The 27,264-nt window shown below is 31.8% G+C and overlaps 1 protein-coding gene across 2 annotated transcripts in view; it reads right to left on the bottom strand.

Annotated features, from left to right (window-relative positions):
* Positions 1-15,771: 15,771 nt before the first annotated feature.
* Positions 15,772-27,264, bottom strand: part of LOC123707247 (lachesin-like) — a 41,998-nt gene continuing 30,505 nt past the window's right edge. For both annotated transcript variants that reach the window (XM_045657132.1, XM_045657133.1), the window contains exons 6-10: positions 24,689-24,817; positions 21,960-22,098; positions 19,340-19,488; positions 17,615-17,668; positions 15,772-16,934 (exon numbers count right to left, since the gene is read on the bottom strand). In XM_045657132.1, the coding sequence (XP_045513088.1) occupies positions 16,834-16,934; positions 17,615-17,668; positions 19,340-19,488; positions 21,960-22,098; positions 24,689-24,817 (572 nt within the window). In that variant the 3' untranslated portion in view covers positions 15,772-16,833. The remainder of the gene's footprint in view (positions 16,935-17,614; positions 17,669-19,339; positions 19,489-21,959; positions 22,099-24,688; positions 24,818-27,264) is intronic.

Below are 27,264 nucleotides of genomic sequence, written 5' to 3'. Positions count from 1 at the left end.
TTTGCTTTTTCCATTGATTTCATCCCAGCCAAGTTTTATAAAACAGATGGCAAAGGGGCAGGAGGCTCATCTTATGTAAAGTGACACCGCCGCTCATGGACACTTATACTGCCAGGAGGCTCGAAATTGCGTTGCCGGGCTTTAAAGTCGTCAGCTCATTACTTTTGCGGTCTTGCCATATTCGTTTTCCACAGAGGTCCCTTTCCAACGTGTGGCTACGGCTGTCCATCTTCGGTTGCAATACAGATTAAAGAATATATCTTTTCGGCGCCAACTTTTCTTACGATTCAACACCCGAAATATGAAAGTTATAATATAGTCGGAACAGACGTTTAATTCCAAACTATTAACATATATTTTTCCCTCTTAACTCCTTCCTAAACTTAGTTTTCTGAGCAATTCGTTTAACCCTCTGTTAAGATTGTTCACACACACATATTGATTTCTTAAGATTTAAATCTGAATAAAATCTTCATTGCGATTAACTTGAAAGACTGGCAGAGATGGCCTCATGACTTAGCATGCCATGCCTCTATTCTGAAGGTGAGTATTCAAATTGCGAATGGGTCATCAATTAATTTTTCTTTCTGTGTGTGCAGTTAACACTCCCTCGTACGATAAACAAAAACATCGTGAAGAAACCGGCATGCTTTAGAGCAAAATCTCGACGGCGTGTGTCAGGCACAGAAGGTGGCTCACTTACCCATTAGGTAAAACAAATGATCACAGATACAGAAATATATATCTATAGCGCGATTAGTTTTTGCATTTAATTACTTCTACTTTGTCATACTTTGTCTTATGTAAACTTCTTTATACACAACAAAATTTCTCATAAAAACAGAATTATATGCAACGGACACAATAAAAATATCAAATATAAGTAATTTATAACATATTTTACAGTTAGTTTAAAACATAAACAACATTTTTGTGTAATAGGAAGCAAACGGACATGTGGTTTTTCTGATGTTATGTAATACTGCCTATGGGGTCACATTGGCAGAAGTCTTGCCGTTACCGGCTTTTTAATAATTGGTACACTCTTTTATTTAAGTACCCTAATTTGAATTGGTTTGGAAATCCTGGAGTAGGCAGTGAACATATTAAACGACCACAGATGTTATTTACTTTTGATTTAAGAGATAAGACGAAGCTGAAATAAAAAGACAGAGCAGTTAGTCTAAAATAGTCATATATATATAATAAATAGTCTATCACGAAATCAATTTAGTCCTATTACCATTAATAACTTATATATACAATATGTTTGTAAAAGTTAACGTGGTATAGCAAAAACTTAATCGAGAGACGTCCAAACTTCTATGAAAGTTATGTATACAGTTTATTTGTTCTTTTAGACGACGATAAAACCAATTACTAATAGGCGGTTTAATAGCCAAATCTTAAGATCGAATATACCAAATAATTTTTCCACGACATTGAATTTGACACGTTGCCTCCACGTGCTCGACTCAACTCATATAAAAATGAAGAAAGAGTAATTTGCCCATAGTAGAAAAAAAATGTCTTCTAGTTGAGGACTTCTTTCGAGATTACATAAAAATCGAGTTGATCATAACATAAAGACCCGAGCGGTAACGCAAGTTCGGCTCTTTATCAAGAGCACACAACGTCTAATGGTGAGAGAACGTTGAGGTATTTGAAACCACGGCTAATAAATGGACTACCCACTCAGTTATTAGATAGCCTATGAACCATCGTGAACCATCATAAAAAATTAGTTGAAACACTGCTTTATATGCATTTGTCGTGCTCCTAAACGAGTATGATACGGTTATATTACAAGCCATAGTGGTTTTCTAATGTAACATATCATGATTTTATTAAAAGTATCGCGTACAGTGTGCACAGTCCAAACCCCGAAAGGTAGGATTCGGTTCTTGATTTCGGTTCCGGCGTCACAGTGGGCGGCTACGCCTCACTGCGGTACATAAATCTGTGCAAGACAAGTTGTAAGCTTTTAGAAAAGTATTAGCCATGGCAAAGTAAAAACTGTCGGTAAACTTACGTTCGGCCATTTATTTGAATCCTACTGGGGAACTTGAAATTACTTTCGTATTTAAATTTATCAAATGTATTTATTTTAAGACGTGTTAGTGATATAGAATTATTTAGTATATATATGTGTGTATACTGTATATGAAGGTCGAAGGTCGCGTACCTATTTATCATATTGACCTTTTTTTGTTTTGTTTATGCAATAACAGTATTTATAGAATAACCAATTGTATGGATACATCCATTTCAGGGTACACTTGTACACCGTTCTCCTTGCAAGAAACGTTTTCTACGATTTTCACGATAACAATTACTGGTAGTTTTTTATAGGTATAACATTATATCAGTTCGTAATCTTTGGCTGAAATAATATATTTTATTCGTATTAAAACACCTTAAAGGATCCACTTAATAATATAAAAGTGAAATATATGATAATAACAGTTAAAATTAATACATTTTACCACAGATTAATAAGGCTCTTTGACATTTCCAATAGTTTGGTAGTCTGTATAAAGCTCGTTAGAATCATTAACATACATACTGTGTCGTTCAGCCAATGCTTGCTGCAGGAGCGTGTAATTTCCGGAATGACGCGAAGTACGCTACACATATTTGGTAAGGAAGACTAAAAAGCTTGTCAAACTCAGTACTTAAATGGAATGTGACTTCATTTACACCATGTCATAATTTCGTTGTCAATGGCCTAAGATTATTTTATTAAATGATTAAATGTATAATGTAGTTCACAGGTGTATCTGTGGGCTCTTTGTTACCTTCGAATTGTCTTTGTAAATGTCAGGTGCGCTAACGTTTTAAGTCTATTCTATTATCTATTATTCTATCTAAAAATGTAAATATGGTGTAATGAGGAAAGTGAGTACTACATTGGTTTTGGGTTATAAGAAATATACGTGCTTCATTGAAAATATTTCCAATATAATAACGATATATAAGTGTGTTAGAGAAGAAAATCTTAATATAAAGATCTGGTAAATAATAAATAATAAATAAATAATATTTGGAATGTAACTAAAATATGACTAATAGAAAAAAAGTAAAAAAAAAGACTTCATAATATCTAGTATAGATTTCTTTATTTTGTAATCCGTCTGCAATCATAATTCTCGATTTCACCGCCTTCAAATTAACAAAGCAACGCTCAATTGTGCATTTATTTTTATTCGTATAAGTACGTAGGGGCAATAAAAACAAAGTACTTAGGAAGAATGCAGGTTATCTGCAATGCAATTCAGTGAAGCTAGTTAGGTTAATGCTTTTGTACCTTGCAAAAACCACGCTTTGTATTCATTTACATTCCGAATAACCCATTTAACGAAGCCATCGTGTTTTTTGCGGTAAATTAATTGATGCAATGTTTTTATATTAAGACAAAGTAATAATAATTAGCTAGATAATGGAGTCGGTCGTTAACTTTATTCAAGAGTAGCGGACCAGACACACGTTGTCCTATCTTAACTATGAATATTGATTACGAATTGGAATAATTAAAAAAAATATTTCAGAAACAAATGCTTAATGTATGATATACAAGATTCTTAGTTGGTTTTTCTGGAGCGTATATAAATAGTTTTGCTGGTATTCTGACACGGGAACTCGCTGCACATAAGTGACATAAGTAAGTGATTTTCAAGATGAATGCCAGAAACAATTAGCGATGTATTTTATCTATACATTAACTCTGATCGAAGCATTTGTTTTAATCGATATTCATTTTTTTTACATCCTCTTTGACGATATTTGTAGCATGGATTCTGTCAATGTTATGTCAAACGCCATGAGGTTACATCAAAAAGTATTTATTAATTGTAAAAGCGCCATGCACTGAATTTTTTTTTGCTGTAACAAAAGTCTGGATTACTTAATAAATTTTCTAATTTTCTGCGCAATTTTCAAATTTTTTTCTTTCATAAGAACCTTCTCCTGACAGTAACAAACACAACAGAAAAAACAATTAGCGAAATCGGTCCAGCCGTTCACGTGTGATGCCGTCACCAAGGGAAATAGGGATTCATTTATATATATATAGATAGTACAAAAATAACACAACGGTGACATCAAAAATTGTAGAATCAAAAATATGTAGAATCAGAAATACACTGAAAATATATTACAATTAAAATCAGTTCCGCCACTTCTGACTTGACAAAGAAATGAAATTCTTGTCAGGGCACATTTTCAAACATTCCAATAATGTGTTTGATATGTGTCTCTTTATTAAAAAAGTTAAATTATTCTAAATACAATATTATTGTACTTGTATTTTTATATAAAACACATATTTCCTTTTTATAAGATTTTGTAAGACATGTCGTTTCAATTGTCTTAGTTTCGTTGCGATGATTTTTAAGATTTATTCTCAACATATATTTGTTGCTTTTTAAAATAATTATTCTAATCTAAATTAAAAGCAGAACAAAGTTTCCCTTTCCACATTAATGGGATATAATGTTGGTGTCTCTAAATGAGGCATGCGCCATCACTCCGGCCACTTAAGGGCCCGAATGGGGCACACGAGGACCATTATCTTGCACAGACCGTTGGTTCACTCAAATGTCGGAAGTTTATGCCTGCAATGTTTTAGTTATAATATGTATTAGTTTAAAGTTGTAACATCCAATCATGATTTGGGAATACAAATAATTAATTTCATTTATTAATTCGTATAAGCTGATGTTAGTGATTTCGACTATGTATTTGCGTGGTGTTCCTACGGAAATATAAGTGTGTGCTCCTATTTCACCATGCCTCCTGCTGATAGAGGATCTTTGACAAACTGAGACAAATCTTTGTTTTTAATTTATTTTATTACTATTTATTACTTAAGATGTCATGTGGAACATGGTGTAATGGTTGCAACTCCTTACAAGCGTTGTGTAATAAAAAAAAAAATTAGCGATTATAAAAAGTGGCGGAGAGTTTATTGCCAGTCCTTCTCTTCCGTTCTACGCCCTTGATTTGAGAACTTGCAATAAATGTAAAATTATTTAATGTATTTTTTTTGACTTTCATAAGTGTACATTGTATTACCTATATGAATAAATGATTTTTGAATTTGGCTTTAATTTATTAATTATATTTTTAATCATATTAAGTTGCTATTTAGTTTTCAGATATTCAAGAGGCACTAGAACCCTATATGCGTCTTGGCCTCAGATTGCATCCGTATCTACGATCATTTTTATTTTATAAACACGATTTTTGGTTTGAGACATGCCGGTTTCCTCACGATATTTCCCTTCACCGTAGTAGCAAGTGCTAATTACGCACATAGACAATTTCATTGGTGTACAAGCGTGATTCAAATGCACGAACTCAAGGATGAGAGTCGTACTTTTAAGCGACTACACCAACACTGCTCTTTAGTTTTTAAACGTCTTTGATTTAACCTCCATTCGTTTCAGACTGATGTCACATAAAATGTGAATTATGAGGAATTCACCATTTTATAGGCATTGGCTGAAGTTTCTCGATAAATAGATTTTTGTGTATTGTTTTATTGTGAGAAAACAATTTTTTAACCGGATTAAAGCTATTTGTATTATTATAAACTTATAATTATTTTCATAATTTTAATGTTTAAAATTTTCAATGTATAAAAGCTATGTTAACCAAAGACAATACTTTGTTTTATTGTTCCAATGGGCTTTGTTATAGAAAATTGATACCGCCGCCCATGGTCATTCAATGACAAAGGGCTCGCGAGTGCGTTGCCAGCCTTTTATGAGTTAATACACTCTTTTCTTGCAGGATCCTATCGTATTTGTTCGTAATACCTCGATTTAAGTATATTTAAAATAACCAATCTGATTTTTTTACATACGAAGAGTCATAGGCAACTGTCAATATATTACGAAATGTCAAACTTACTCAAATGGTAAACAGATTTGGCAGATGTGACAGTTCTCATTTCAGTTAAAAAATAGATATCAGTAGGTATACAGTAGCCTCAGTATTCTCAGTGTGGTTGTCAACGAAAACAGAGGTTGTCGATCATTCAAGGTGCTAATTTATGTAACTTACATATGTAAATATTTAATAAAAAAAGGTAATCAATGTTCTAATAAATTCTTCCGAACTGAAAAATAGCAGTTCCGCGTAATTAAAAGGGAAATATGTTTTGAAATTACGTAAATAAAATCAGTTTTTTGCCGGCGGCACTTTGCGGTATGTTTGACGTGCAACCGGCGTGAAACGTTAAAAATTGAAAGGACTAAGCGAGGTTAATGACCTTTATAGCCCTATATACACTTATATAGGGCTTGCATGCAGTTTTTTATGTTGTTCTGTATTACATTTGTAAGACGTATTTCTGTGTCAGTCTGATTATTTTTGTTAGGTATTATTTATACATCGTAGAACAAGTATCGAATAAATCTCACTTGAATATAAATTACTTAAAACTATTAACATGTTTATTAACGAATTTAAAAGAAGGTTATCTTTTAACCTCCAATATTTGCATTCGCTTTGGAATTGTTAGTTCAAGCTTAGTAAGAACCTACTTACATATATAATAGTAACTTGATTTTTCTACAAAACAGTTTTGAGTACAATCATTTTTATACATCGAAGTAACAGTTATTTAAGGTATCGGGGGTTACATAGAACCCACAAAAAAATTGTAAGAGAATAATTGAAAAATTCAATGTTTCTAAAAATTTACATTTACTGCCAGTTTTAAAATCATCCTTAACAGTAACACAGTGGTACCAGTATACAATTGTAAGGTAAAAAAAGTGTAAGAATTCTGTAACTACGAAAACTCAGGAACCTGAAACCAGATCTTCATACTGTAAACTAAGAAGCATCTCGGCACCTTTAACAAAAAAAATTGGCTATACGTTTAGGACTCATAATGGTACAGACACACAAAAACTCAAGCTCATAGCACCCCTCTTGCGTCGGTTAAAATATTAAAGGTGAGTTGTAATAACAACAATCCAATGCAATATATTTCCTCATTGTGATAATTCATTCGAGCCAGTTAATTTTAAAAATAATTACAACAATGTACGTTGAATAAACAGACCGACTTTTTCACAAACTATTTTCCATTATAACCTTACATTGCTTATGCAAGAACTAAAACTAAGCATATTACACGCAAATTTAATTTGACTAAGAGCCCGCTTATAATTTACCCGCTCACATTGTAAGCGATAGATTAAAGGAAAAAATGGTAGAAAAGTCATCCGATGGTCATCATCCAATATCATACGCCCTGTGGACGAGTGCTACTCCAGATGCTGGCGAGTGTAATACCGGGCTATTGAAAAGGTGTAAAAATAAATCAATGGCGCTACAACCTTTTTAAGTCTTGGTCTCAGATTTCTGTATCATCATGAAACAGGATCATTTGTTAAACTAATAGGCAAGTGAAGAACAGGTGATCCTTCTGTGCCTGACAGTTTCGTCACGATGTTTTCCTTCACCGTTCGAGTTAATGTTAAATGCGCACATACAAAGAAGCTATTAGTCAATATAATTTATTCATATAGGTAACACAATGTACCCTTATGAACGTAAAAAAAAGAAATATACAATATGCTTCTAATTTTACATTTACCGCCAGTTCTAAAAATTAAGGGCGTAGAACGGCAGAGAATAACTGGCAACAAACTCTCCGCCACTCTCCTTTCCAAGGTTTTTTGTTTCACACAGCGTTTGTAAGGAGCAACCATTACACCATGTTCCCCATGACATCTTAAGTAATAAATAATAATAAAATAACTTTAAAAACAAAGATTTGTCTCATATTGTGAAAGATCCTCTATCAGCAGGAGGCATGGTGAAATAGGAGCACGCACTTACATTCTCGTGGGAACACCACGAACACATAGTCGAAATAACTAACATCACCGCATACACGAATCAAGTACGACCAGTCACCACAAGTAGCACCCGTTCACGAGTATCACGCATGGCCAGCCATCGGCCCTCTCGCCATATTTTAGGGAGAGAGACAACCCGATGCATGGACACCACCACAGCTTTGACATTTAAGCGAGCATGACGATCCTTGAAATGTGAACTTGGCTACATAAGAAAATAATAATATTACTAATTAAACTGAAATAATTTGATACCATCTGGATCACAGTTTGTTCCCACTTTACATTAAAACAGTCGTGGATGTTGACCAGAGTTTGAAAATGCAGCCGAGAGATTCAGTCGCGTTACCTCTTTATACTGGAGCAATTCATATCCAAGCACTAGGACCGTTTAAATATTAATTTATATTTTAATAGGCCCTAGCAAGCAGTTTTACTTTAATGTACAATTTAAATTCATTTATTGACAACACTTGTATCTCACTAGGGATTTTGTTGAAAAAACGTATATAATTGACATGGAAAGAATTACTCGTTTTATGCAGCAAGTGGTTGGTGCGCTAATTTTGTTTTTATTATAAGTACTATAATTATGGATGCTACTATTTTTTTAAAGATATCTATAATTTTCGTACACACAAAATATTCTCATAAATGTATTGACTTACCAAAGTCAAAATATGTAATGTCTTAAACTTCCTTCGGACTGACTTCCGTGTGCACAACCCAAAGATCGCTCTTGTAGCCCGCTTTTGCATTACAAATATCGAATCAAATGTCATCTGCATTACCCCATAAAATAACACCGTGTGATATTATGAAAATATCTGATAAACGAGCTTTGCTGTATTCTCATCCGTAAGATCGCGTATCTTTTTCACTGCGAACGCTGCAGAACTTAGCCTATTCGAAAGACCTTCTATCTGTACGCCCCATTGGAGTTTACTATCTAAAGTAATTCCCAAGAATACCGCATTATCAACAAAGTCTATTTGTATTAAACCACTGAAATACACTGGAGATGGCACTGTTTACATTCTCAAGTGATGGATTTCGTCGTTTCACCTTAAATAAAAGCGAAGTGTCATCAGCAAACCGTACTATCTCGTGAAACTCCTTTACAAGAAATGGTAGGTCATTTATATAGACGAGGAATAAGAAGGGACCAAGTATGGAGTTATGGGGTAAATAGTAGATAAATTAACCAACATTTGTAAGTAAATTAATTGTATTTTATCGTTTTGTTACAATTCACTTAGAATATAAAGAAGCAAACATAATATATACATCTAATACAAAGTCACCCAGCGCGGTGGGTGTTTCCTTTTGAGGATCGGTAAACTAAGGTAAAGAAACGAAAAAGTAAAGGAAAAATGATTATCTCATTATTTGGTCGTAAAGGTTAATTCGCGATAGTTGTGCTAGAACATGGAAGGACGGTTACTGCAGACTGTTAGGTCAACCGCTGTTTGCCTGTTATCTTGGAAAAAATTTGACAGCAGCGCCCGCGAAGCAGGGTCGTCCTTCACCACGACAATTGTTCAGGGCACTCCGCAAAACGAACTGTTGAATATTTGAATGTGGCAGGTGCGGAGATAATGAGTCATCCGTCATAAAGTCCTAACCAGGCGCCCTGCAACTTTCATTTATTCCCAAGAACTAAAGAAAAAAATCGAGGTATCCGCTTTACGAGCCCTGAAGATGCGGTGAAAGCGTTCGAAAATGCCATAACAGAAACCCCTATGGAAGAATGGGTCTACTGCTTTTCTCAGTGGTTCCATCGAATGCGACGATGTGTAGAGAGGAACGGAGATTACTTAAAACAATAAAAGTATTGGCAACTTTCTACATTAAGTCGTTTTTCATTTTCTAAACATTTTCAGTGTTACCTAGGTATTAATATAATAGAAAGCTATTAATATGAACAATAATCTAAACACAATAAACAAGTAAAGACTTAAAACCTAAACCTTTTAATAACTAATTATAAACAATGCAATTCTTGTGAATTCAGCCAGTGTGCAAATTATATAACGAGCAATAATATTTAGTGTGCGCAGGCCACGCGTAAGTGATGCTTTTCTGAGTAAATTTGTACGCTCTCGAGGCACTGCAAGAAATTGCGACCGCTTACCACGCCGAGTATGGTTACATGGCAAACGCAGCCCCAGCCTCTCCAACATTTCCAAAATATGGCGTTGTGTAAAGATAAAATTACTACTGTCCATAAAATATTTTTATTTGCTATACCATAGAACTTGTCTGTAACGTGAATTCTTCGTGTATGCAGAATGTTAAGCGGAGACTTCCCAATTTTATGCAATGCCCAACATAATATGTTATAAAGTCGTGGTTTAAAAAATATCACGTTGTTCTTGTAAAGAGGCGATATAATGAAAAACGTTATATAACGTATAATGAAGACCATTTTAGAATTGCCTAATTGAATAGTCCTCAACAACCAAATTAAATATCTTATCCCTCCGTAGGCCCTAAGTTGGGATACACTTATCTAGACCATATTTCTTAACTCTTAGACTAAACAATAATTCTTAGTAACTGATCGCATGTGGCATTTAAAATCACAGCCCTCAATCACTACCGCGTCATAAATTACCTATATCAGCACGTATATCGTACTCAAAGCGGTTCATAAACAATTAAACATTTATTTAAGCTTAATTATACTGGCTTTTCATAATTTATTGCGTAAGAAACTGTGGAACGGTGGTTTCTCGTTATAAAGCAGTTATTTGAGAATTGTTTTATTGAAAACAGAAAAGCCCTGGCTGGTTGGCCTTTAACTAATTGACTTAATGTGAATCTATATCCCATTGGCCTGCTAAATGTCGGACGTATGTAGTTCATATATCATTAGACTAGACAGAAACTTTGTTATTGGTTTTTAACATTAAATAAAACAAATTAGCAGATATTAGAATATTTATAAAAGGAACTTCAAACAAGTAAGCTAGAAAGTTAAAAAAAATTATATTAAACTAAATCTTATAATTAACTTAACTAAATAAATGTGGGAGCCAGGGGGATTTTTGTTTATCCTACCAAACCTATTATATGTGGTAATCTTTACCTCATAAAAAAAATTGTTAATTTATTATTCAATAATGAACATCTAATTTGAGGGCGTTTTCCAAAGCCCTCAACACGGTTATAACCGAAATAATCCAAATTATACATCACACAAGACACAATTTATATTTCAAAAACGTCCAATACACGGCAATTACCGCCCGTGTCTATCGTTTTGTCCCTACCCTCATCCTATTATATTTTTATTCATAAGAAATTGTTTAAAAAAAATATTTGCTGAATATTATTAACATGATTCATTCATAAACACACTTGAGAGCCTCCTCGCAGTGTGAGTGTCCATGGGCGGTATTAACATCAGTTGACGCTCTAAAAAATAAAATACGTGTGTACTTATGTAAATCTTATATAAATCTTTTCAAAAATGTTATTCTATTTTTGTAGAAAAAACAACACTTACAATACATTGATTTTTTATTATAACGCATTATCTACTTAAATAAACTTTATTTAATTATCACAAAATAAAATCTTGACTACAGTTAACTTCAGGGTGTTGGGTTTTGTGAAGGTGTGCGAGCGCTCGTTAAAATTTACTCTCATAATTTTTCCATATCGCGTTAAAAGAAGTATAACTTCAAGAACATATTATATAAATTAATAATATAGACTTTACTTAAAACCTATGTTTATTAAATCTTTACAGCAAAAGACAAACAATGGTACATTCTTATTAGCTTTAGTACGCGCCTGGGTTAAAGAATAAGCTAATATGGGACGGATGTCCGACACAACCGAGGCGATGAAAGGTACAGGATGGACGGCTCACCCACCTAGGTCATCTCCGGTACATCCACATAAGCATGAAATACCTATGTATTTTAATAATAGTAGTTTTGTTTGCTAGAAGCTCGTAATAATTTTGTCACCTAGTGTTTTTATACAAAACAAAAGTTTGTCCTGATAAGGCAAGTACTGCTATTTCCAGGCTTCATATAATTTTTCACATTAATTTTACACATTTCGCTTCCCATCCAACAATGTTTCAGTGTATTTTTATTTCAAGTTAACGTGAAATTCAAACCCATTAATTTTCTAATGAATTTCATCTGATAGTAAAACCTTGTTCGGTTCTTATCTGTGAGAAATACATTCATTTTCCAATAAATGTTAATCGTAAATGTAGTGTCATAATTAATAATTTACAGGTATGTATGCGGTACACATTTGAAACGATCACTTAAGTTATTTAATAAAAATTTAGTTAGATTAATACTGAGCCAATCGGAAGCTAAAATTGTAATGTAAAATATATTGTAGATATTCAAACATTAATTAAAAATTTCTTGAAATTATTCTTTTTTTTATATAAATCATGGTCTGATTTTCATTCAAGCTTTGCCATAGCTAAGTCGATTAGTTTAAGTCAATATATCAAGTTCAATTTCCGAGGAAACTATATATTGAAAAATTCATGTAAGTATGAAATAATTGAACATGTAGTCTTCATTTCAAACTTTATAGGATCATAAAACATGAAAGAAGGTTTTAAAGTTTATCTTTATTAACAAGCAGTTTAGCCTAAAATATTTCGGGATTTGGCAAAACTGGTAACGAATATTAATTATTATTTAAAATTTGTGATAAATGTGCATTTCTCACGTATATCAACGACGTTAAAACATATATTTTAACGTAGAACAGAAGTAAATTTTAATTCAATAAATGGAAGAAATACTCTTTCAATTTCCAAAGTTGCTTCCTAATGTGTCTTCTTATATTGGTCGGTTTGTTTAATTTTAAAAATACGTTCGTGATCGGACGCATCTCCTGGAAATAATTATTGTTTTAATGGAACTTTTCTATGCTACTTACTATAATTAATAATATCAACATTACTATAATAATAAAGTTAATTAATTAAAACGCTCATGTTTTGTACCAAACGAGCCTGTCAAAAGCAAGCGAAGACTTAAGTAATAACTTCGTAGCTTTTGCACAGAAATTGTGATACCACTTGTTTAATTTCCACGTCAAAATGTAATTTAGAAAATGACCTGGTTAAACAGTTTTATACATTTCAAATTAAATTAGAAATAATTTACTTTGAAATAACTATACCTGCCTGCCTAAAATGAAAACGAACAAGTTTCAGTTGACTGTGATTGGTCCAACAGCAGTACGGATTGCGTCGTGTGTCTGTAATTGGACTTGACATGCTCGTCATTCGCTCGAAAGTTTCTCTTACAAAATGCTTACTTCTTGACTATTTTTATTCTAAAAGTAGACTTTATCTTTATAAACGACCTTTTAGCCATAACACACAATCCGTGACTGATACATTCTTAAAAAAGGATGGGAAAGGAGATAAATTCTCTTGGTTAACAGGCATGATGGTATTTTTAGTATGTTGGAAACCCGACCTGAATTACGAGAGTAGAGGATTTAAAATAATTATTATATATAGTTGTACTCGGGCACAATGCACTCATACGATGCAGAAAGAAACAAAATATGCACAAAATAAAATAATGCAAAAGATCGAATTTTAAGATCAAAGATAGTACCTAGAATGTGCCTTTAGAACAGGTTTTCGGGGAAGGTTGGTAATTAACAGCCAGTATGTAGCGTTCAGTTCCATGAAAACAGATTTTTTGCTTTTCAATTAATCTGAAATCTTATAGTCTATTACGTATAAACAAAACATAAATAATATACATAGAGATGCTTCGTTATGAGTTTTTAGGTACATCATTTATAAAATAAATTTTTTTTTTTAGAAATAATTGTAGAAAATATTTCGTTCGTTGTTCATATTTAAAATACAATTTTCGACATTTGAACTTAAATTTAATTTTATAATACAGATTACATTACAGATGCCATTAATAAACAAGCAGATTTAATGTCAAAGATGTATTTAAATACACAACTTTAAAAGTAAGTATGATTCCTTACTAAGACTTACTTACTTTATGTTAATACATGTAGACTATTTTTTTCCAGTCTTATTTGTTTATATTTGGCTAAACATAAAACAGTGTATGTTTCCATGGATACATTTCCATGTACAAAAGATAACCGATAGTAAGGAACACGATATTACCTAAATATGTATCATAATATCTGTGTGGGCCTGGGTATCCGGAAGCTATATCCAGGATGCTCCCTTCCCTCGGTGAAATAATATGCGCTGGTTCGGCAGTCGCGTGTCAGTATAATAAAAAAAGGAATCCAATAATCGATAAGACTAAAACTAGCACTTACTATCAACGGTGGCGTATCTCACTCCAAACACTGGATCCTTCAATGATGAACCAAAAAAAGTAAATGCTATACGGTATACCGGTATATGTTTAGTGCGCACGCGACAGCGGTTAAAATTTAACTCCCTTGCGCCATTACGCCGGGACACCACCTACTATCTCCGGTTCGTGTGTCAAAGTCAAATCGACAATTGTCATCCTTCTTTGATTGACACCGACTTAGCGCGAACCATATCAATTTAAAGCACTTTATAAAAGCAAGTATTTATTGGAGTATTTATATAATTTCAACTAAACATTTACTAAGACCAGTGTTGGTTGTTGAATCCTAATGTGCACCTAGTCTTTCTTTGTACTCACGTACGCTGGTGAAATGATCGTGAGACCTTGGACCCAAATCTGAAGCCCAGGCCTAAAAGGATGTAGCACTGCTAATATGTAGCGTTTTGTTTTAAATATTTATTGTTTAGAGAAATATACTGGGAAATTAAAGAATTTGTAAATAAATATCTTTATTGCTTGGCTATCTTAGTAATATGAAAAAAATCTAATAATATTCCATGATCGGGAATCTTTCACATTGAAAGTTCATTCGTATTGGATTTCTTTAGAACCAAATAATATACATAAATAGAAGTTCAATACATGTATTTTGTAAGCGCTTCGTTTGAGCTTATTATAATCTTACATAAAGAAACGCTGAGTATCATTTTGAAATATTTCCAATATGTATTCAGAATTTCAGCTGGAAAATATCACTTGAATATTTATAAAAGATTATTTTGATCGCAAGCTTTAGTATTGGTTTGAAATATTAGATATGCTTCATTGAACTTTTAGATAATGTATGTGTGGAAATTTATGTGTACAAAATATTGTGATTGCCTATTGCTAAAGTACTAGTACACTGTATGGTTGTGAAGCTTGAACAAATAAAGAATGATCTCTCCAGCGCTTAGAAATATTTGAGATGTGGTGCTATCGTCGCATGCTTCGTATAAGCTGGATCCGAAGGTCTCTAACGAGAAGGTTCTGAAATTATTTGGAATGTCGAAAAAGTGTGGGAATGTCGGAAAGTTGTGTACCTGGGCCACGTGCACAACACGACCACTACCACCTCCTTCAATTAATTATAATGGGTAAGAAATCATGACTTCGCAACGTCAGGTAGTGGACTGGTATTGCAACTGCGGAAAAGTTGCGGCATCTGGCGGAGGACAAGACACCCTTTAAGAGACTGACGGCCAACCTCGAGTAATGGAGTTTGTTTTTCTTATTAATTTTTGACCCCAATAATTAAATTTTGTAATCTGCGAAGTGGGGTTAGGAGATTTTAAAGGGTGACTGACGGATTTAACGTTAGTAAGTGTGAATTAAGAATAATGATTTCTACTAATAAATCTTTTAGCTAAAAACCTAAAATGTTTACAAGGTACTACGATACCAATCTATCATGAATTTCTTTACAAATAGGGGAGCATAAATAAAACAAACTACAATTACATTATCAGTTTATTTGTTATAAACAGTCTTATTATCGAGCGTTGTTTACATGATGTAAACGATATTTTGGCGACTCTAAGCGAAATTTTTAATATACCTTATTATATCACACTAAGGCAGGGTTAATTTTATCTAGATTTGTTTATGTAAATGTTAAAAGTTTTTTACATACATTTAAGTAAAATGTAATTTATGTATTTCATTTAAATGTATCATTGCTTTTCACTAATTTTCCCCTTGCCGATAAGTATGAATACTAAAACTGAGATCTATAGAATGTACTGCAAATATTTTTATTTAATAAACGTTCGTGATGGTACTTGCAACTTGCACAACGAAAAAATGTATTTATTTTAAATACATTTTTTTATACCATTGTTTACGATACATTTGTAATCGCATATGATATTAATTTACTTAGTGATTTAAAATAATAGTTATTAAGAATGAATGTGTGTAGAAAGTAAGATTTATTACTAAATAGTGACTTTTAAATGTTTTACCTGGTATCGTTATTAGTAATATTATATCTATAATAATATTGTAATTTTTTTTCTTCAAAAACAGGTTACACAACCTGCATCTCAGGCTCCTGTGAAAATTGTATTTTAGGAGCCGGTGCATACCCAGTTACATGTATCGTGTGACAATCTCGAATTACTTACCTTAATTTAAATATATACTATAATAAAAACATAAATAATGATTGTGTGCACATATGTAGTATGAAGCGAGTAGTTTTCGGGTTTCGCTTACACTTTTTAACAACGTAGGTTTAAGACGATTGCATCAATGGACAGTGTCCTATTTGTAACAGTAACGACAATAGAGAAAAGCTTCTTCCCGTTATACACTTAGATCCTATTAGCTTTGGTTTTAGTACGCACATAAGTAATAATTATTATAAAATTTCTGCCGTATAAACGAACTTGACTTGACTAATTGTAATGATTATTGTTGAAGAGGTCGCAAAAATGAAATCCTCGTATTATCTATAACATAATATTATCTATAAAGACATACTATAGATCCCAGCAAAAACACAATGATAACATAATCTTATTTATATTTACAATTTGAAACAATGTAATTGGATTACTTTAAAGCATACATTTTCGCGTTTATTTAAACAAACTCTACAGTACATACAGATATACACAACTGACTATTAATATTAACAATGTCCTTTTTATATGTATCCTTTCCTGTGAATTCGCTTTTGCCGCTTCTGTTAGACCTGGAGAAGAAATCACTTTTAACGCTTCAGAAGGCAATTTAAATTTGAATAAGGTGAAAATTAAGATTTGAACGATAAGACGTCATTCAGCGTATATGTAAAATATAATACTTGGCCATGGGTCAGAATATAATAAACACAATTTCATTACTTTACAGGACAAGCAATTAAATTATTAAGAAATCTTGAAGGCACTAATAAAATATGAAACACTCGATATATTAATAAGTCATACTGAGCAATAATGTACTTATCATTGTCTGATCTATGAACACATATATATATATATATACTATTTAGTCGTAGAGGCAACGAATTCTAGTAAAAGATCGACCCTATTCTTATTTGTAATATACCTTAGTTAATCTGCGATTGAGTTAGATATCTATTTAAAAAAAGGGAACGTCTTCAAAATATTAAATTATTTTAATCAAGTGAGATTAAATAATACAACAGGTTTTTGTAGCGCTTTATTAAATTAAATTCTTAGTTTTGGTTTTACTTCGAAATATCGGTTTATCCCTAATGGATTGATGTGACGGTTTCCGAGTAAAAAATTCGTTTGCTTTATAATTTCTGAAAATTTAGAGTTCAAAATATTTAGTTCAAACAGTTTTGAAGCTAAAATTCAAATGGAAATGCTAAAAAAAGATAAGTTTTAAGAAAAAATGTGTACGAACCTCCCGCCACGCTTATTTGATTGCTGAAGTCCTCTGGCGAGTTGAGTTTAATTTCTGAAATGACGAGGTCTGGATTAAAAATTGTCGCTCAAAATCTTTTTTTTCTATTTGTGTCTGGGTTAAGTAATTTAAGGTATCCTGTCGTACATAAATAAGTCTAACTGCACTATACTCATTCGTCTCTTTCTATCAAGTAGTGTTTAAGTATACTGAAAAGAGACAGACAGTTTAGTTTTTGTACTTAAGGCACCTAAGAATTTATGTTATCTTTAACAATAAATTCGATATTAGTAGATACGGGCAGTTTGCCAGCGAAAGGCCGCTAAGCGAAGATCCTTTGCCAATTGTATACGATTTTTCCTCGAAATGATACTTTCATATCGACATATTCTCGCAGTCTCGATATTTGCTTTTAATTTTATTGCCGGCTTTGATACTGCCTCTATTCATACGTAGAACTTTTCATTTTCGAACACACTGTTAATGTTTGTGAAACATACTGGTACTGGTGTGTTTTTCCACGTATCTTTTGATAGAAAATAAATAGAACTGAATCATGGACGATGTAACAAAATGTACAGAGTGGACTGTCTTATAAAAATATTTCATATCTGGGAGGCTTTGATTAAAGCTGGATTGCTTTATTTTTATACATATTCCTAGATTTTCGATTTCAACCTATTGAGAATAATAATTACTGAAGAGAATTATATAGTCATTAGGACTAAAAACGATAGTAAAATAAAGAGATGTTAAGACATTTTATATTTAGGCTTGCAACTCTGAACTAACTTAAATCCTGACCAAATACATAATTTGCATAATATCTTTTAATCTCCAAATTTCAACGTGACAGACTTTCGTTGATCAAAACTGTTGTTAAGCCCTCATATAATAGGGCAAATTAAAGCGCTTGACAAAGGCGGACAAGATCTTTTTCAAGTATTATTTAATTATTTATATATTAAATGCATTAATTGTACAGCATACAAGGCTTGATGTATTTATCTTTAGTGATGTGCCATTATCATAGATTATGTTCGTAAAATCCTTTTATACATCTTTATGGTCCTCGAAAACTGTTATGAAGCCTTCTCACGCACATAATTTGCACGCATGTGAATACTTATATTTTTCCATATTTACTAGTTGACATAGTTATCTTAATAAGTTCCTGTATATTTAACAATACTACGTAATTGCCTTGTTATTTTCTGTTTTCTGGGAACCCTGATACAGGTTACATAAATCGTGAATCTTTCACATAATAATGAATTGTTTGTTGTTGCTGAAACATATTTTCATTTTATATTATTTATTTATATATTGATAAGTTGAAAACGTTATAGATTTTCTAAAAATAATTATTTTGTTTCGACATGTAATACGATTTAAATAAAAATAAAAAATTAGATGTACTGCCAGTTTAATTTTAATTTTTTTGTCAGTTGCACTGATTTAAGGCCTACTAAAACGTGCAATAGATGATGTATTTTGCCACGACAGTGACCTCTGTGTAATTTCGACGTAGTTCTCTCAATATCGTATCGCTGATGATCGCATGACCGTTAGATCATGCATTAAAAATTCCATATCGGAATCGCCATTGGGAGTTGCAGTGTACCTTCGCTGTACTGACGATGTCACTAACTAGTAATAAGATTAAGTATCGAGAACTATACAGTTATTTAAAGTATTAGTATTTTTATAAAAATCACTTCTTACCATACAACCGCAATGTCCCTTCACTTTTTCCCAATGAATTAGTACTGACACAGTTGTATGTACCGATATCACTCTTTGCGAATTGTCGGATGGTCAGCCACATCGATACTTTGTAGGAGGACTTCTCCTCGCGTATTGTGTACTTTGGGCTAAAAATAAAAGATACATTTTATTTATATAAGGTGGGTTTAGTATTGTGATTAAAAGTGAGATCGGCGCCCTGAACACGCTTCTAGTTAAAATTTAATATAAATCAACTATTGTACGATTTATTCGTATCTTTTGTGCTCGCACTTACACACATGACGTCCACTAAGCCCGCTAATGACGATAAACATTTCGATAGAGTGACGATATAATAATATACAAATATACAGTATTTACAATATTCTTAACCTACATGATATTATATATATTAATATAAAATATATTGATATTTAAAATTATTGTCAGAATGATTGCGCAATATACTTTAAATTATTTAATTTAGATGAAGGCATAACAGACAAATCACAAAAACAGAATATCTATGAAAATCAAAATTAATCACAGATATGTTGCTAAGCACAGAAATTCGACAGCTGGACCAATTCAAGTAAGTTTTAAAATTTACTCCTGGAATTGTAAGGAAGATTTTTGAAGAAAGAAATTTGAAAATATAAAAAATAAGGTTCCGGAAAAGCGAAAAATATCTGAGCAAAACGTTCTAAGCAAAAAACATCATATTTTCATGTAAGTTGTAGTTAGAATAGTTAAAAATAAATAGTGAACTAATAATGAAGTATATAACTAAAAAAATAGTTATATGCTTCACAGATGAGAAATATAGCATATATTTATAGCTTATGGTATTAGAAATGTTATTTTCATCCTTTAAGCGTCATCAATCAAATTGAAAGGAAGTCATTATGTCGGGGCCCTTTGAGGTTAAAATGTGTAATTGTATAAAGGGTTTAGATCGTTCTAAAGTCTAAACTATGAAGCAAACTATAAGCCAAATTATAGCAAATTCTAGTTTTCAAAACTATATAATATGTGTTTATGTTCTGTATTATATAAGCGCGGATGTGGCATTCGCGTCAATGTTAATAAAAGTTGTTTTGTAACAGTATCTATAAAACTGGAACTTATTTTTTTCTGTTATTAAATATAAATACTGTCCAATTTACACAAAATCACGCTTTTTAATATTTGATATAATCGTTATTTAACGAAATTTGGATCAATGCGCAAATTTATCTCGAAAGCCTGTGGCAAAAGAAGTATAAAGCTAAAAATATTTATTTATAATTAGATGTAATTAAAAGAAGCTAATACCAATACCTAAACCGAAACTTTAACAAAAAGTTTAGTTTAGTCATCATTATTTATTGTACATTAGTTTCACAAAAAATTTAAGCAAAACTAAATAATAGTAAAAATGCGAATACTGCCTAGAGCCTTTGTATCAAAATGTCGGGAAGTTTTAATAGAACAATGCCAAAATATGAAAGATACAACTGAAACTTTAGCGAAATTTGGCACAAAACTTGCTTTTAACGAATCATTAAGAATAACGCTACATTAACCCATGAACTGACGTGTGCTGAATTATTTTGTTTAAAAAGTATACTTTTAGGTTATAACTTAGCTTATTTTTGCACAGCGTAAAGGACCTATCGTTTATAACTTTTTGCTGCAATTTTGTTAAGAAATCAGATAAGGACTTAGCATATTTCTAAAATATTTAACCTTTGATTAAATTTTGTAAAACAGTCGCCTCTTTGTCTTCCACTATTTTATACTTTTCGTTACATTATTTTGTTTCGTTACGGAACAGATTTAGTATTATTTTCTGATAACGGTTATAAGTTGGGACACGAACTTTTTGAAAGTTTTCGTTTACAGTCAGTACAGTTTTTGAAAGCTTATTGAATTTTTATATAATTTGTATATTTACTACATGCGTTTCAATTAGCTTCAAACATACTCAATACACTTAATGAGTATTCCATATGAAAATCTATGGCTACTTTTAATTAAGATAAAATGTTCTATTTCTTGTTGCTTGTCCCGATTAAATAATGATACACAAAATAATAGTTTTTGACCTGTAATTTCATTTTATTTTTGCTTTTTAACGTCACATATTAAAAAATGAGGACAATTAGATACTTCCGTAAATATGTTATAGAAATACACGTGTGAAAATGACATGAGAACTTCAGAAGGCGCATTGATTGGCGCAACCATTATATTGATTCATCAATTATATTGGTGATGAATGATATTATTATCATTCACCGAAATTTCTTCTGCTCTGTGTAGTAGATGTTTCTATTTGTATTCACGTTTCAAAAACATATTTCTCAGAATTTAATGAATACCAAAGAACGGACAAAAATAATAAGTCGAAACCGGCTCAAATTACATTCAAAAGCAAATTGGAAAGGTAAACATTTTAGTTTTATTTCCAAGTATTTTAGGTTCTCGAAAATTAGCTGTCTCGCGGTGAATAGACAAATTTAATTTTTTGCACAGCAACCACGTTGATTCATAAATTATGTTTTTTTTTTCGAAGAAAAATTTCAGAGAAATGAACAATAGAGTTAATTAAAGTTTAAATTATTAGTTTTCTTACCCATCTAATAGCATTTCTCCCCTATTTTTGATCCAATAGTTAATTGTATTCGGGTATGCCTCCACGTAGCATTTGAGCTTGACATCCGTCCCCAAGGGTGCTCCTAGCAGCTGGTTTGGAACTTTAACTGTTGGAGCAACTGGTTGAAAAGAAAAGATGTGTTTTAAAATACATATACTATATATAACATACAAAAGATAGTGAGCTGGAAATCTAATTAAAAAAACAATGGCACTACGACCTTTTTAGGTCTGGGCCTCAGATTTCTGTATCTGTTTCATGATAATTTGTTTATCTAATAGGCAAGAAGGTGATTAGCCAGTCTTCTCTGCCTGACGCAGGGCCTCGATGTTTTGAGTCTAAGGCAAGCCGGTTTCCTCACGATTTTTCTTTCACCGTTCGAGCGTATGTTAAAAGCGCACATAGAAAGAAAGTCCATTGTGTATAGCCGGGGATCGAACCTACGATCTCAGGGATTAGATTCGCGCGCTAAAGCCACTAGGCCAACACTGTTCAAATGGAAACACTGGAAATCTAATAGACACCGATATTTTAAAAGTACCAGGATTTTATTATATTTGTATCTTGCAGACTATATTTTACGCAGCGCCAGCCGTGTTAGTAGCTTGTAGCGTAACTTAAACGAAAAGGTTATTCGCATTTACAATGTTGTCAAGTCAAGTGTTGGTTACGCAGACTACGATGATATTTCCATACAAAAATTATAGTAACCATGGTAATACACGCAGAATTAATAAGGCCAACCATATTTTACACAAGACACAGCAAACTCATTTATCAGAATAATAAATATAGACACTATTATATCACATACAATGTCCAGTTGAATTACGACTTTATATACGAATTAAAATAAATGATGCCAGTTAACAAGTATATTCTTATCGGGAAATTTATTTGACGCATGTGTAGTGCAATAATTTCCAGTTATAGAACGGTCTTTATCCCAAGAGCGTCGTGCGAAGTGACTGATGCAGTCCACGTCGTTGGCATCTCGCCAACAGCACTACCTACATTTTTCACTAAACGAAATAGTCTTGAAGTCTGAATTATAATATGGATGGCAATATAATCGATGCTTAGTATGTGGGTTACGGCTAAGATAACATTGTATTGAAAACGATGAGCTAAAATAAATCGCTGGATATTCTTGAAAAATGGCTTATTAAAAGGACGTAAATGAATTTGTGTAAATTAACAAGTATTGGTAATGCAACACTGCCTCTGTGGTGTATTTGATAACGAGTTGTTGTTACTGATTATGACACAGATGTATTACTATAAAAATATGAATGAAATGTATATATATAATATATTTATTTTTTGCGTCGTCGTTCCGTAACTAACTTTATTAGCTGGAAATATGAAAATAGTATGAAATTAAAAACGGTTTAAATACAACCAACGGAACAGGAAAAGTATTTATAAACTCAATTTCATTCAACCGTCGTAAAACAGATTTTTCAATCACAAATTGTAAGCGGAAAATTGCATAATATACGAGGCAGTAGAGGTCAAACCCTGGACAGGTTCCAAGGCTGACATCGGAGCTGCCTTCACGGATTACGTTGTAACTCGTTAACCCTTCCCATAGGTATTGGCAGACCGAAGCGTAAGATCAGGTAAGCCCAAAAGCTTTACAATAAAAGTATTTTGAATTTTACATTTATACAAATTTCGAACAGTTTACTTTGCCTAAGGATTTACGTTTACCTATTTATTATGTTGTAGCTACAAAAGAGTCGAAATAAAAGAGAGTTTTTAAGCCTAAAGCGCTTATTAAATAGTATATTTTTGGTTTATACGATAATTTGGTATGAGAAATTAAGCTATAAACATTGTTGGTTTAAAGAGGCCTTTTAGTAAAAACAACTTATTATTTAATTTAAATCGCTGATTTGACCCAAATACGATTCAATTTTTTTTATGTCGTATTCGTTATGATTAAAAACCGTTCCTTCTTCTAATACAAATATATTCATCACAGTATTCGTTAAGTGGGAATCGTAAGAGAAATAAAATAAGCTTTATCTAATTAAACTATTCAGGAATTCTTAATAAAACAAATCCAGTATGATTGATCTTATTAGTCATAAAATATTTAACTAATTATTGAAATATTATGTTTGAAAATACTTTAGCAGACAATTCGTATTGCGGTACCCCTCGGCCTGGCTCGCAACTTTGCGCGTATGATTAATTTCGAAATCTGGCGAACTAACCACTTTCCAATTTAATGACCGTGCAAAACTATTTCAACCATTTCCGGAATTTCGCTTTCAGGATATTGGAGGGTTTATTTACGCAAATGATGTTTGGTTATTGTATTTATAAAATAATAGAATTCAAAATATTACAAATTACTATAATTTTACCGCAGTGAAAATGACGAGTTTCCATTGGAATTTTATACTTTACCAAAAAGGCTTTAATGGCTATTTAATTATGACGTAATGCTTAAAATTTAATGTTTCTAATTTTGTAATATGGTCACGAATGAATTAGTTGAATATTAAAAATATTTTCGTTTGCAATATGTTTTATTACTGCCATTTTATAAGTATTATATTAATTAAGAAAAAATCGTCACTGGAAATCCGCACTCAGTCTGCACATTGTAGTGTTGTGTTGTTAACATAATTAAATCTACCTAAATTAAAGAAAATAGATATGACGCCTGTAGGATTTTAAATGATGTATAAACTTACAGTTAACATTAAGAGTGATGCGCTTGCTAACGGCTGGAGGCACATCATTGGATGCTATACATAGAAAGGCGCCCATTTGCCGCCGATCCACTCTCCATAAGGGCATTGAGCTGCCTACGTAACTTTCCACTGTAAAAAAAAAATTTAATGTTACTTATATTACTTTACGTCAAAATCTTGACGCTGGAAACTTTTTCCCAAGGAAGAGTTTCAGTACAATCTGATCAAAAAAAAATCTTTATTAAGTAAATAGTCTTAAATCTACATTTAGTACATCACTTTTAAGTTCGAGAACCTGTATTAGAGATGAACGCTCTTTCTTATTCTAATACTTATCTAATAACAAACTACTACTTAATCTAATTAACAAAGTTCTTAAAAAACAAAACCACTGTTTTGTTTATACTTAAATAAGTATCAATTATATAACATACTTTAAGCCCAATATCTGGCGAAAGTTGATATTAAATCATATTAACTAAACAAGAAGGGTAGATAAAAATTAAACAAAAGATTGATTGGTTTAAGCATATGTTATAAACTCATTAGTCCCATATTTTCATTCCCGCCCGTATCTTGGAGAAACCTAGGGCCATCTTTAAACGTTTTAAGGGCAATTGAAGCGATTTAGGTTTCATGTATAGTAACACACTTTCGGAATAAAATTTGGTGAAGTATATCATAAAACATAGTTGATTTTTCTAAAGACATATGTAGTATGCTTGTGTGTCTCTTTTAATACATTTACAGATTTTATAAGAAGGAATTATATGACAACAAATTAACACCATTTATCGTTATAAGTCTAACCTATAATTTCAAACGAAACCATCAAAAATTATTTAAACTTAATAACCCGTTGACTAAACTTTGGCCTTTGCCTAATAATTTATGAGCTTCCAGCATCACCATTTATATTACAATATTACGTTTCCTAATAATACACAAGATTAGTTATAATGGGTGTGGTTTAAAACGGCTGTGTATCAATAGAATGTTATTTGCACTCGACACTAAGGTGAAGGAAAATATCGTATAGTGATGATAAATGATTATTTGCGTGAGACCCTGTAGTTGATATAAAATTTAATAACGTATGATATGATGTGTACGATACAAATAAAAAAAGAATTGACCAATTCATATGACTAATAATGTAAAATACCTTTAAAGACAAATTTACGCGCCGTTGTGTGTGGCAGAATATGCGAACTTACTATTTTACCACCTTACACATTTTTGTACCATATTCTTGTAATAAATTAATATTATTACTATTATAAAAAGTAACTAAGGTGGGTCACGGACACAGAAGGAGGACTTAAGAATATTGAATAATTTAAAAACACAGAAATGAATCTGCCAAATCGCAAATTGGGATGTTACGGACCATATAAGTTTAAATCAAAATACTGTCATTATCATGTTTTAGAATTTTTTAACGATACAAAAATAGTTTCGTAACAAAGCTATACGTAAATCATAATGACATTTTATATTGATTTAAGTTATTATAAATGATCAACTAAATGACCCATATTTTAGAACTTATTCCTAATGGATTTACAAAGTTATAACACTCGGCCACTTCCACATAATATTAAACGCTTTGTATACGATTACTTTGATACAAAAGGTATATTAAAAGCGTAATTAGTGTGTGGGCATAGGTGCTTTTCGAAATAAATAATGCTTAACGTTATATAAGAATATTGATTTAGCTCGGCGTGGGCAGAAAAGGAATTACGTATTAACAAAGCCCGTAAGTAAAGTATAAATACAGAACAGTATTTCTCTGCGCTCCACAGGAGGGCAGTTTGATAGTTAATTCGAATATGAAAGAAATAATAAATTTATTTTTTTCATATTTTAGAACTTATTCCTCATATGTTTTAAAACTTTCTTACTATGTTTCGTTTACAATTTCCAAAGATTTTTTCTTCAAACCTATCATTTAAGTTTCTTAAGTAACCAATTTAATTTTAGATATAAAAATTATGTTTGTTACATGTTGCATGGTACAAACGGGTTGGAAAACACACTAGATAGTATAGTATTGTCTTTTGTTAAAATAGCTTTTACACATTAAGAAAAACACTTTTTGAACGGATTAAAGCTATGTATTATTATTAAAAACTTATAATTATTTACATAATTCTATTTTTTTTTAAATTCCGACTTTTCGCGTGCTGTTCAGCGTAAGTGGTCACAGTGCCTGAAGACAAAAGCTGTTAAATGTCAAAAGTATCACAGCTGCAAAGAAAGTTGTGTTATTTGTATTTATGTGACCACGCACGCTGAAAATCACGCGAAACGTCGGAAAAAAATTAAAATTTAAAATTATGTAAATAATTATAGGTTATTAATAATAATACATAGCTTTAATCCGTTCAAAAAGTGTTTTTCTTACTAGACAGTATGTTTCACACAGTCGATACAACGTTCATTTTTAGTAACGTAAAATTCCTATAATGGTATGGATATTTATATCTTTTAGATCTATAGAAAATAATACCTTTTACCACTACCTTATAATCTGAAGTTTGTTAGTTTGAATCTGTTATGTGACTTAGGTA

This window comes from Pieris brassicae, chromosome 3, assembly GCF_905147105.1.
Source record: "Pieris brassicae chromosome 3, ilPieBrab1.1, whole genome shotgun sequence".
Lineage (NCBI taxonomy): Eukaryota > Metazoa > Arthropoda > Insecta > Lepidoptera > Pieridae > Pieris > Pieris brassicae.
This window is presented reverse-complemented; position numbering and strand designations above follow the sequence as displayed.